The 12,721-nt window shown below is 29.5% G+C and overlaps 1 protein-coding gene and 1 pseudogene across 2 annotated transcripts; both read right to left on the minus strand.

Annotated features, from left to right (window-relative positions):
• Positions 1 to 5,060: 5,060 nt before the first annotated feature.
• LOC149885503 (uncharacterized) lies at positions 5,061 to 9,565 on the minus strand (annotated as a pseudogene). The gene is made up of 11 exons (XR_016454183.1): positions 9,246 to 9,565; positions 8,983 to 9,063; positions 8,462 to 8,548; positions 8,145 to 8,218; positions 7,711 to 7,800; positions 7,326 to 7,466; positions 6,991 to 7,107; positions 6,671 to 6,843; positions 6,148 to 6,212; positions 5,775 to 5,869; positions 5,061 to 5,254 (listed from the first exon to the last, which is right to left on the minus strand). The product of XR_016454183.1 is annotated as an uncharacterized LOC149885503 (transcript).
• A 448-nt stretch (positions 9,566 to 10,013) lies between these two features.
• On the minus strand, positions 10,014 to 12,511 carry LOC149885504 (uncharacterized). Its single transcript, XM_090093303.1, has 2 exons — positions 12,364 to 12,511; positions 10,014 to 12,003 (listed from the first exon to the last, which is right to left on the minus strand). The coding sequence occupies exon 2, from the start codon at positions 11,992 to 11,994 to the stop codon at positions 11,290 to 11,292; it is 705 nt and encodes a 234-aa protein (XP_089949429.1). The 5' UTR covers positions 11,995 to 12,003; positions 12,364 to 12,511; the 3' UTR covers positions 10,014 to 11,289.
• Between the last annotated feature and the right edge of the window lie 210 nt (positions 12,512 to 12,721).

The following is a 12,721-nucleotide window of genomic DNA, read 5'->3' on the forward strand; positions in this document are numbered from 1 at the left end:
AGGGATTGGGATAAAATTTAACCCAAATCTTGGTATTGGCATAGGCTACATTGCCACCAAATTTTATTGGTCTATGATTAATAGTATGGATTTTATAGCGGTTTTGCTATGTCAAAAAAGAAGGTAAATTTTTTCCATTTTTGTAACTTCAAAGTCACTTTTTTCCCGCAGACGTACCTAAAAGATTTCAAAATTTGCACCAGGTGACCCTGGGATGTGTACACTATCACCCCATATAAGTGGCATTCTTGGGTCAGCTAGGTTGGCAATATTGGATTTCATGATAACAGTGAACTCTTTGTAAGTCTAGCGCTACGGCTTTTAATTGCATTCACACGAGAATTTCTCCTTGCGAAACTAATATCATTGGGAATTGTGCTGTTGAAATCGTTAATATTTGTCAAAAGAGGAAATCTTTGATGATTGTCAAAAGGGAATTTTTTGTCTAGCAATTGTTACATATCTTAACAATGAATGCTTATCAATTTTATTTTTAACATTTGTTCTTGACTCAAAACTGCAACATTGAAAACCTGTCTGATGCTTCACTCTAATAAAATGGATTCAAAAAGAAAAACTAGTTTAGTTTGCAAATACTTCATAATTGAAGCAAACAATCCAAGAATGGTTCAGTGCAAAATCTGCAACGGCAAAGTTTCCAGAGGATCTGAAGACCGAAAAAAACAAGGATTGTTTGGACTCACGTCACACTTGATAAAACATCATCCTGACATCAAACTTACGCCAGAAAGTTCAGGAAATCCAAAAGCAAATAAAAAACCTGAACTAAATTTAAACAAAAGAAAGATAGTTCCAATCTTCAACATCGAAAAAACAAAGAACTGACATGTTAAAATCTACAATTCCAAACGTGCCGGTCCATCTGATGACAGCGATCGGTTTATGGCTATCATGGAGGCCGTTTGCAACTTGCAGGGTAAGCAAACTTTTACGTCAGCTGTTATCTCGGACAAACTGACGTAATTTCCTGCATAACATTCTGAAAGCTTTATTTAACTTTAAATGAAACATCGTTTAATTTAAAAATTTAAACGTAAACTAGTTTTAGCAGCGAAAAAAAAAGTGAAAGTCACGATGCAAAGATTCCTTAGCTCTTTCCTAGAGAAATTCTTCGCTAATAATAACATTAGGATACAGTTACAAATTATAAAAAGATAAAAACTTGCAATGAAAGTAAGTTTTTTTTTTAGATTGGAAAGTCATCAAAAAATTAGATGAATTTTTTTTCTTTGGAAAACAACGTTTTCGATTAAAACACGAAAAAAGCAACCTTTTAAGGATAATAACGCAGTTTTTAAAAATAATACGAAAAAAGTACGAAGATTTTACGTACTTAAAGTCGAACAGCACAACTATCAATCAAAAAAATCGTGTCTATGTAAAACTGTCAGAACTGTAAAAAAAGTTCCCTAATAAGTTATAAGAGTAATATTTTATGGTTTCACAATATCAAATAACTATTTAATTAAGCCATTTAGAACAAAATCATTTTGATGACAATTATGACGATCATTATCATGATCATCACTATCATGATAATCACCATCACGTTAATATTATGATTATTATCATGATAATTATTGTGATTTTGGTAATTACAATTATAACACTGGTAAACAGCTGTTTTGGTGCCAGGATATTTTTATCTGATTCTATATGAATTTCATGCCCTGAATTCAGATATAACATTAGTTTTTTTCTAGGAGCTCTAGTTTTTGAGATATAACGGTTTAATCATTTACATGATATACTAACATTAGTTGAATCAATGTAACATAATTAAATGTTTAAAATTATTTTTATTAAAAATATTTCCACTTTTTATATACAAATATTCACAAAAATGTTGAGCTGTAACAATAATTATATTATTATAACAATAAATTAATGAACATTTAAAATTTTTTTTCTCTTTGCCATCCTTGAATACATTTTGGAGCAGTCTTTTTCCAAACTCCTACAGTAATCTGCCATCATATGCATATCACATCTTCCTTGATAGCGATTTTTTAGGGTTTTAATGTCCTGATGAAATCTTTCCCCTTGTTCTTCACTGAAGTCACCCAAATTTTTAGGAAAACATTCCAAGTGGCTGTGTAAATAGTGCACCTTGATGCTCATGTTACACCCCAGAGATTCAAAACTGTTGAGCATTTCATTTACCACTTCCATATAATTTTCTGATTTGTGATTGCCAAGAAAATTTTCTATTACTGCTACAAATGAAGTCTAAGCTTTAAGTTCAACCTCATTCATTGATTGTAAGAAGGTAGTATCATTAATTAGTTGTCTTATTTGTGGGCCATCAAATATTCCTGCTTTTATTTTTTCTATACTCAACTAAGGCATATTTTCTACTAAATTCAAAAAACATGATCCATTTTTATCTAAAGCTTTCACAAACTGCTTCATTAGACCTAGCTTGATGTGCAGTGGAGGAAATATTACTTTTTCTCTGTCAACTAGAGGTTCATTAGAGATATTGTTTTTCCCAACGTCCATGCTTTCTCTGTTTGGCCGATATCTTTTTATCCAGTGGTTTGATCTATCTCTGCTATCCCAAAGACACAAAAAGCAAGGAAACTTGGTGTAACCACTTTGCTGTCCAAGTAGAAAATTTACCATTTTTAAATCCACACATATGACCTAATGATGCTCATGGTATTTTATCTTTTCCAACAACAAAGATATTGTGTTATAGTTCTCTTTCATTTTTGTTGAATGGGCTATTGGCATTGAGTCTAATTTGTTCCCATTATGTAGAAGAATCCATTTTAAACTGAGCTTTGAGCTGCCAATAAACAAACGCCAATCATGTGGAAAATATTCTGTTAAACCCATTTTTCCCAGAAGTCCTCTTATTTTGTGACAATATACAAGATAGTTTTCTTGAGAGAAGAAAGGTAAAAGATTCTTTTCTCTCGTACGGTTATAAGTAATTTTCGTTCCTCTTTCCAGCAAGTTTTTGTTATTCAATTTGGAAGCAAGTAATTCAGAAGCTGCTTTTGACAAGTTGAGGTTTCTAACCAAATTATTTAATTCTTCCTGTCTGAAACGTTGAGGTACTGATGAAATTCCTTCATAATCACCATCCCCTTCATTTAAATTGTTATCAGAATACCGATCAGATGAACAATGTCCATCTTCGAGTTCTGGTAGTTGGTGAAACGTTGGTATTGGCACTTCATGTGAATGAGGACTCGGGCTTCTAGCAGAAGGTGGATCGGGATAAGTCCACTTGCTACGGTTATTTCGATTTATTCCAGTAACATTTACCATGCAAAAATAACAGTCATCAACGTGATTTTTGAGTTCTCTCCACACCATCGGGATACCAAATTTCAAATTCTTTCTTTTTCCGGTAGTCCACTGTCGTAAATGTTCGGTACTTGTTTTACAAACCTGGTGGGGCACCCAGTTTTTATTTTGGTCACCAAGTTTAACACCGAAGTAGCCGAGGTAAGCTTTTTTTTATAAAATTCCTAAGAGTTTTTTGGTTTTCCTTGAATGTGTATTCGCCACATATATAGCAAAAACTGTCAGGATTATTTAAACAGCTTCTTCTACCTGAACTTATTTTATTTTATTTCTGAAAATCCCAAACATAACATTAAAAAAACTATGTTTCTACTTCAGAACTCAACTGCTTCAGAACTAATAAAGTATTAGTTTGCCGCCAAACGATAAAAAACAATACAATATGGAGTGTGAACCGAAAGTTAAAAGTAAACTTATCTAAAAAAGTAGAGCTGCTATAAAAAAACTGATTTCATATTTGAATTCAACATACCAAATATAACTAAAATCAGTTTTCAAATTCTTGGCACCAAAAAAAAATTTTTTTTCTGTTAACCAGTGTAATCATTATAACAATCATAATAATGATCATCATCACGATCATCGTCAATGACATCACAATCATCATTATCATCATCATTAAAAAAATGATGCAGATGTACTTTAGAAAGAACAACCTTCATCTGAATGAGTTTTAAAAGGTTTTCTTGAAATGATGTAAATGCAGGTGAACCCTCCATGGCGATCGCTAATAACAGGATCAAAAAGTGACGAAAAATGATTCAAAAAAATTTTCGTCGCCGGCTACTATCCCGCAACTATTTTATTCAGGTTTCTTTAAGCCAATTTGAATGGTTTAGAGAGCCCTGAAAAATTGTTGCGGGAGTATTGCGGAGTATTGAGATGGTATAACTGAGAGTACGTTTCTTTCGTCAGATGACGAGCCATCAAAGATCTACAAACAATGAAACAATCAAAACAATATTATGTATATTACATATAACGTTACATATAATAACATATATAATACAATATATATATATATATATATATATATATATATATATATATATATATATATATATATATATATATATATATATATATATATATATATATATATATAACAATAATATTAGAACAAACATAGCTTTTAAAATTTAGTTGTGGGAAGAACAACTTTTTGATCTCATGATTAAATATTTAGTTCTGAAACTTTTAAATATATAAAAATATTGACGATAAATCTCGTTTGCCTATTGCTACTAAAAAACAATAATATTTTTTCATGAGATGAACATACTCACGTGTATCAGCGATAGAAAACATATCAAAAAGATTACTTATTGCCTCTTAGGTCAGGGTAGCTTTCGTTTGTAGTGTAAACGTCATTTTTTTTTGCGACAACCTGTTCCAAACAATCCACCCAGCAAACACACGAACGTCAGAAGGACGTCGCGAGGACGTCCTACTCTGACGGTCTGTTTATAGTCGCAAAGTGTAATCCCGCTTGACGTCAATTAAAGACGTCGTAATGACGTCGCGTTTGTGACTATAAACCGACCGTCTAGATGTAGATGTGAAAATTAACTTAAATAACATTAATGTTTTTATTTAAAAGAAGCAAACAAACTGCTTTTTCTTAGGTCTAATATGTTGTAAAAAAAAATTTATACTAGCATTGCATGGAGTGATTATTTTATCTCAGAAAGATCCAATTTCGGGGAAATAAAAGACAAGAATAAAGATAAAAATTCTATTTCAACAAAAAAAACCTTTATTATAAAAGAACATAAAGGTTCATTTCTTGATCTTTAATTGTTTTCATTTCGTTGATTTTTCTTACCACCTTTTCGCAAAGGAGCGTGTTTCAAAATAACACCAATGCTATTTTCGACATCTTTTTCTGTATATTTTTTCGACTTCGCAACAGTTGCTAAAAAAAGAAAAAAAAAATTAAACTTTTTTTTAAATAATAATTTTATAACCTGTTTTTATATATCTTAAAACTAGTTGGCATAAAGAATTATTTCCAAGTTTGTTATACGTCTAGGCTTTAGCCACAAAGCTCGCCATTTGGAATCAAATTTAGACAAACTGAATTGCCATTATGCAGCTATTACCTATATGAGTGATTGTCTCCTACGACCATTTTATATATAATCTTAAATCGGATGTCCACTCAAAAACCAGCAGACACCCTGTATATTTTTCTAATTTTAACTAATACTGTTTTTTCAAAAATTAAAAAGAAATATTTTTTTATTGTAAAATGGCTAAATAAAAATAAATCTATCTATTTACCTACCTCTGTCTGCTGCGTCAAATTTTAACAATGCATTATTTTCCATATTTTAGAATTGAAATAAAGTGTTATGCAATTTTTCTGTAATTTGTAATAATAATTTAACTTAGTAATAAATAATCTAGTTTTGACATAAATATAAATAACTTACCAACTATTAACTTCATTGTATTTGTTTTTCGAAAAGACAGCTTATTCAACTTCCCATTCAAATTGTATTCGCTCATGACGCCATTTGACATAACCCTCAAAAGTAACACATGTGATTTATTACCTCAAACAAATGAACTTAAAAAAACAATCATCAAAAATGGGGAAGATTTCCAGGGCCCAAAATAAAGATATTTTAATATTTTCTTTTATAAATTTCCCCAGACTAAAGGTACAATTAATGATTCTTGTGGGGGCCATGGTAATATTATATGGTAATACAATAATAATTATCAATCATTTCTATATGGCAAAAACTATATTTTTTAAATATATGAAAAAAATCAAAAATAAGATATCTGTAACCAACTTACTTGTTCATAATATTCCTAACATATTCATGGCATGTTGCTCCCCCACAGTTTTCAAAGCGACTAAGCTAAACAAAAACAAAGTAGAAGTTTCTTAGTGTTTATAAATTTATCTGCAAATAACACGCAGCCCGAGTGCTTATTTATTCTAACTTTATTTTTAAATGTTGGGAGAAAATATTAAATGACCTTCTAAAGGTAGCAATACATTTGAAACTTTAATAATAACTATCTAAAATGTTATTTGAAAATAAATACAAATTTACTAAATATTTATAAGCAAAAAAACTATTTAAAATAAAAAAAAGTTAAAAAACTATTTTATTTTATCTTTCAGATATTAACTTTGAAACATTCTTTTAACATTTTAAAAGGGAGTTAGAATAAATAAGTACTCAGGTCACGAACAGTTCTAATTATTTAGTTGCTCTGGGATTTTAAAAAAAAGACAATTTTCAAATTTGTGGACATAGTATTTAAATGAAAAGCAATAAAAATGATTTTCTGAAACAAAATTGAAACTCACAAAGCACATTTTTTTATCATTTTCACTTAGAGTTTCATCAAACTCTTTAAATTTTTCGATTTCAGTAAATTGTTCAATAAAGAAAGGTGAATCATCCTTTTCATATCGCTGACCAAGTGACTTAATCATTTCTTTTAAAACGATAAAGTTCTCAAAAACTTTTGATTGGAATCCTAAAATATAATAACTTGTTTAGCCTACTTTGAGATTCCAAATTATTATTGTTAAATAGTATCCATGTTGATTAATGTCAACCATTTCACATAATTATTTAGAGAAACTTCATTAGAAAAAAAGATCCAAACAAAAAACATACTTACTTTGAAATGATGCAACAGATATACTCATAGTATCTGTATTATTATTCAAAAGGACCTGATTCCTTACAGGTGACAACAGTTTAGGGCTACTTCTACTACTGAAATCCACTGGTGATGCTAAAAATATTTGATGATATGGATTTTTAAAGTCAACTTTATATAATATTACTTAAATTGGGCTCAAAAGATTCAAGATGTACTTCGAAAGTTATCAAAATTGTCATATGAAAAAAAATTTAGCACAAAAACTAGCATAAAACAAGTTTAAACGACATATTTAGAAATAATCAAAGATGGAAAGTATACTAATAAAATGTGCTCTACGCAAAACATACGTAATTGATGTGATCTACGAATTAAAGCATCCTCTAATACCAACTTCCTTTTCTTTTTATCTGGGGAACTGCATTTAGGATCCTCCACTATCAACTTCCTTTTGCTTATATCTGGGGAACTGGATTTAGGAATGTTGAACTCTATCAGTAAATATATCATTAATGACTTTTGTTTATTATTAAAGGAATTTATTACCATAAACTGTTAATTATAAAAAACAATAATAAATAATCGATATCTGGAACTAAAAATATAAAAAGATATTTTTATTAGTATTTACATATTACTTATCATTACTCCAATATATCAATGAAATGATATAAATATCCTGTAGATTAGAGCAGAAATTAAATAAGTTAAAATAAAAAAGTTTTGTTTCTTTACCTTTTCTGCTAGTTTTTCTTTTATCTGGTAAATGTGGTGGAGGTGGCGTTGTAATGTAACTTTTATGACCAGGCACTTTAGGTTCTAAAACTAAAGAAAGTAATTAACCAGGCCAAATACATGAAAATGTACCAAACACATAACTTAGCATGATTTAAAATTTTCTGATAATTCAATTGTTTTCTAAAAACTGCTTCCTACAAAAATATTCTCTTGTAAACTATATGGTAACTAAATTTATTAAAGTGTAAACATTTATTGTTTTTTATTTGATACTTCCTTTATTAAAACTCTGCTGAAAACTTAATTTATAAAGACTTTTTTGCAACAAATATTTATTATAATTTTTAAAAATAGTATTGCTTATTAAAATAGTAACTCGTATCAGCCATCCTGTACTATATTTTAAAAGTAAAAAAAAACAACACATTTACCTTCTTTGTTATTTGTAGGTGAGTTACAATCATCTGTGAAAGTAAAAATAAATTCTCACAAGTATGGAGGTCATCTGATATAAAAACTAAGTAAACATAGCATCAACAAAGTAATACACGTTGCATCCTTGCATTTGTTCAGTAACTTTTTTTTTAATGTCATGAATACATTTTAAAAAAATATGAATAATGATATACATTTCAGAAAAATTCTTCTCAAAAAATGCATCTATATGCATTTTTTGATAAGAATTTGTATGCAGATTTGTATGCAGCTAAAATGAAGTAAGTAGAAATAAAATAATGTTTATTTTTACCTTTATGGCTGTTCCTTCTTTTAACTGATGAATGTGGAAGAGATGGTATTTTTATTTTATATTTATAACCAGTAACTTTATTAGGCTCTAAAATTAGAGATTGTAATAATTCAATTTGTATACTTACATACAAAAAAAAAAAAAGAATAGTAAAATAAAAAATTAACTGTTAAGATAAATACACAAAAACACATCAACATAACAGTTTTATTGCTAAAATAAATACCAAAAACAGCAAAATTTGAATTTTTTGGACAAGACAATTTTTTTTTTCAAAATAGCCACCTAGATTTTCTCTTAAACTTTTTGGGAACTAGATGTACTTAACTGTTAACATTAGAACTAGAAGTTCTTTGATAATTATCAATTTTAATTTAATGATTTTAGAAACTCAATTCACAATGTAATTTAATAAGGCTCTTATAGAATACCTAATTATTTGAGAAGAAAAAAAGAAAAGTATTCAACTTGTTTCAGTTATCCTAAACTACAGTTCATAAGTCACAAAAATACAAATTTACCATGTTTATATTTTGGAGGTGAGTTACTATCATCTGCATCTGTGGTAGTAAAGTTGAAATCTTCACAAGTATGACGATCATCTTAAAAGAAAAATGAAATAATATCATCAAAAAAGTAATGCATCATTTTTTACATTTAATTTGCATAGCTTAGGAAACAAAAAAAAAATAAATTAAATACTGCTAAATTAAATGTCTTCTCAAAAAATAAGTACAATATAAATCTTATCAAATACAATTAAAACATAGAATATGAGTCTTACTTGAACTACATTTTAGTTTAACAAGATCAAATTTCAACCAATTTTTGTTAGGGGATCTACCTTCTGATAAAGCTCTTAATGCATTAATTTTAACAGGCCATCTAACAATTTCACCCTGAACCCATTTAGTAAGGATAGTACCTTCCTCCTCCTCGTCCCCTTCCATCCAAACTGCTCTTGTCCATTTAAACTCTTCAGCTTGGCTCATACTAGTTAAATCAAAGCTAAATATATAATTCCTGAACTGCAGGGGCCTGTTGGGGCCAGGTGAAGCTCCTTAGCCATGACAAAATAATGCTTTTAGGACTGAGAAGAAACAACTGAAGAGAAAAGACTGAGAAGAAAAACTCTGATATAAAACGTCTGTTGTGTCACAACAATAAAAAAGGTAACGGAAATATAATGTGGGGCCAGATATTATGTTATAGTTATTTATATAACTATCAAATATCTAGCCACAATATTCAGCAACATTAAAACCAATAAATTTACTGAAACAAATTATTAGTGTGACATCAAACTAACTGTTTGCTTCTTATGTTATCTAAATATAGAGACTAAAAAAATATTAAATACCATTCATAATCAAAACTTATACTTAGACTTAAATTCCTTGCTAAAATTTTAAATGCAAAAAGCCATGCATATGCATAATATATCAGATACATTTTTATATAGCAATTTATACATTTTAGAGATTATCAGATTATTCTATTAGTACATGTCTAAAATAAAATCCAAGAAGATAAAAATCAGAATAAACAATTATTAAATAAGAAATTTTTAAATACTTTCATAATCCAAAATTTAAAAAAAATTTAAAAGTAATAATACAGGCAAATAGATACACAAATAAAATAAATGTGCATAATCTAGAATCGATGCAAGAGTGGAAAAATAGCATGCCCACGCTGTTCAGGAATACAAACACATTTATTTATCAAATTCTTTCTTTCTAAAACTTTAGATTTATAGTTCTTGTTTAAGTTATTAATTAAGTATATGTTGAATAACTTCGACTCTGCAGGTTCTATATAAACATTTTGCATGTTACAGGGTTTGAACACTTTACACTGTATTTTATCTTGTACAATTCTGTCAACAATTGCCACATCTCCATTTTGTAACATAAAACATCCATCTTTTAAGTTAGGGGAAATCTTATTTACATTTTTTTTTTTTGGTAAAGACATGAGTACATTGTCATACTCGTGTTCCCGCTTACATACTTGTATGATAGGGCTTTTTGCATTGCGTACTTCTTTTTTAAGTCGTTGCATGTGATTCTCGTATGGGAAGCAACAAATATCATTTAAAGAGCACTTGTGATTTCAACATCTTCCACTAAATGTAATAAATTATGTACATTATACACAACAAAACATTCACCATACAAACTTGGTGATTTGCTAACAAAATAATTTATTAGCTCTCTAGCATAGTTGATATACTGAGAACGTATATCAATGTTATCTGTAAGTAAAATGGAAATGGCAATGCTTAATGAGAGAAAATGTTTATACTGTTCATTTGACAAAACTCTTTTTAAAACTACAGGTCCGGTGTACAACAAAAAGAAGCGAAACTCTGTAGCTTTCCATCTGTCAACATCATTTACTTGCCTTGGTTGCCTTGCAAATTCAGTAGGCAAACACCCATTTAAAGCACCATGCAGGTTCGATAAGTGAGTCCTTTGCTGCATGGAAATGCGTCCTTTTTTTCCACTTTTCAAAAATCTAATTAATCTCCTCACAACACCGAGACAAACTAAGTGCATATAGTCTAAAACAAATGCTTTGATGCATGAAATTCCAGCCTCTACTAAAGGTGTTTGATCTTTTTGATGATTGGGATAGCCGAAGTTATTAAAAACCAATTCATCTCTTTTAACCATATTTTCTTCTGGAAGAAATACTACACGGCCATTGACATATGTACCAACAATTTCACATCGCTCGCATGAGTTGAATCCTGAGTGAAGCACAATTGACTTCATAAAAGCTCTGGCTGGAGCATCACAGAGAAAAGAACTTATGGAAACAAATTATTTTTTTTTATTGAAGATTAATCCATTGGTATGCAAGTCTTTATAGTCATTCAAAAAATCATACAAAAAATTATTTAAAGAATTGGGCTTACTGACACCACAAAACATTGAACAAATGAATATATCACTAGTAGAAAACTGGCATAATATTGGCCATAATTGGCAACTTGAAGATTTAAACAATGGAAGTCCATCAACATTAACATTCAATTTAATTTCAGTGCACTCTGGAATTTGAGAAAGAACTTTCAAAATTCCATTTCTCAAACCAAAATTGACATAATCTCCTCCACATTTTGAAACAACAGATGTTTGACGAGGTGTGTGCAGCAATGTCCGGTAATCTTTGGGAACCTGCAAGCCTTCACCTTGTAAAATCTCCAAAATCTCATTTATTGATGCAGAGGACCATTGATGCTTAATTGCACATATAGCAAGTTTCTCCTTTAATGACAATGATTTACTTTCAACTATATCAGAATTTGATAAGGAACTCTCATCAGAAGATCTAATTGGGTCATCGTCTTTATAAGTAGTGCTTTTAATTTCATCAAAACTAAGTTTGTTTTTTGAAGAGCACAGTATTGGATTTAAAGAAGATATTTTTTCATTAAACACATTTGCATCATCATCACTACTATAAACTAACATTTCTTGTAACTTTTTTTTCCTTTTTCTATACTGCTTCATATATTGTGCCATTCTTTAAAACTAAAAATCAAAAGAGCAATTAAAACAAATTCTCCAATAAGTTATTTCCTTATTATAAATGTTTAGTTGTTTAGTTCCAATTAATGTTTAGTTCCTTAAGTAAGGCCTTACTTGCGCAAAGTCTTTGCACAAGTACAGAACTAAACATTAATTGGAACTAAACAACAAAATTTAACTAAACATTTATAATTCTTCTTTGCCAAAGAAGAAGCCTCCCATGATTTTTTAAAAATCAATATAATTATATCGATTTTAAAAAAAATCAAGAGAGGTTTCTTCCTTGCACAAGTAAGGGACTAAACATTTACTACAAATCTGAATAATGGAATCCGAACAAAAATCACAAACACACAAACAAACCTTATAAACCTAGGATGGATTGGTCTTTGATAAAGCCCTTTTAACTAAAAGTGATAATTAAATTTAAACTAAAATCTTTAAAGATTTGTTCTATACTACCTCAAGGTTATATATATGCGGCTTAATTAATCCGCATGGCAAATTCTATATAGATTTGTAAGAATCGGACGTCTAAGGAACGTCTTTTTGAGGTCAGATTTTGACGTCGCAGCAAGGTCAGACTTTTGACTGTCACATTTAAGTTGCGTTTTGGTCATTTGACCGACCGACCATTATAGGACGTCAAGCGGACGTCCCCCTGACGTCTTGTGTTTGCTGGGCAGCGATTCCTTGTCTTTCTCGGTTTCAATTATAATTT

Source organism: Hydra viridissima, unplaced genomic scaffold (assembly GCF_058129835.1).
Source record: "Hydra viridissima isolate aposymbiotic clone 2 unplaced genomic scaffold, HvirCarnegie_v1 scaffold_7, whole genome shotgun sequence".
Taxonomy (NCBI): domain Eukaryota; kingdom Metazoa; phylum Cnidaria; class Hydrozoa; order Anthoathecata; family Hydridae; genus Hydra; species Hydra viridissima.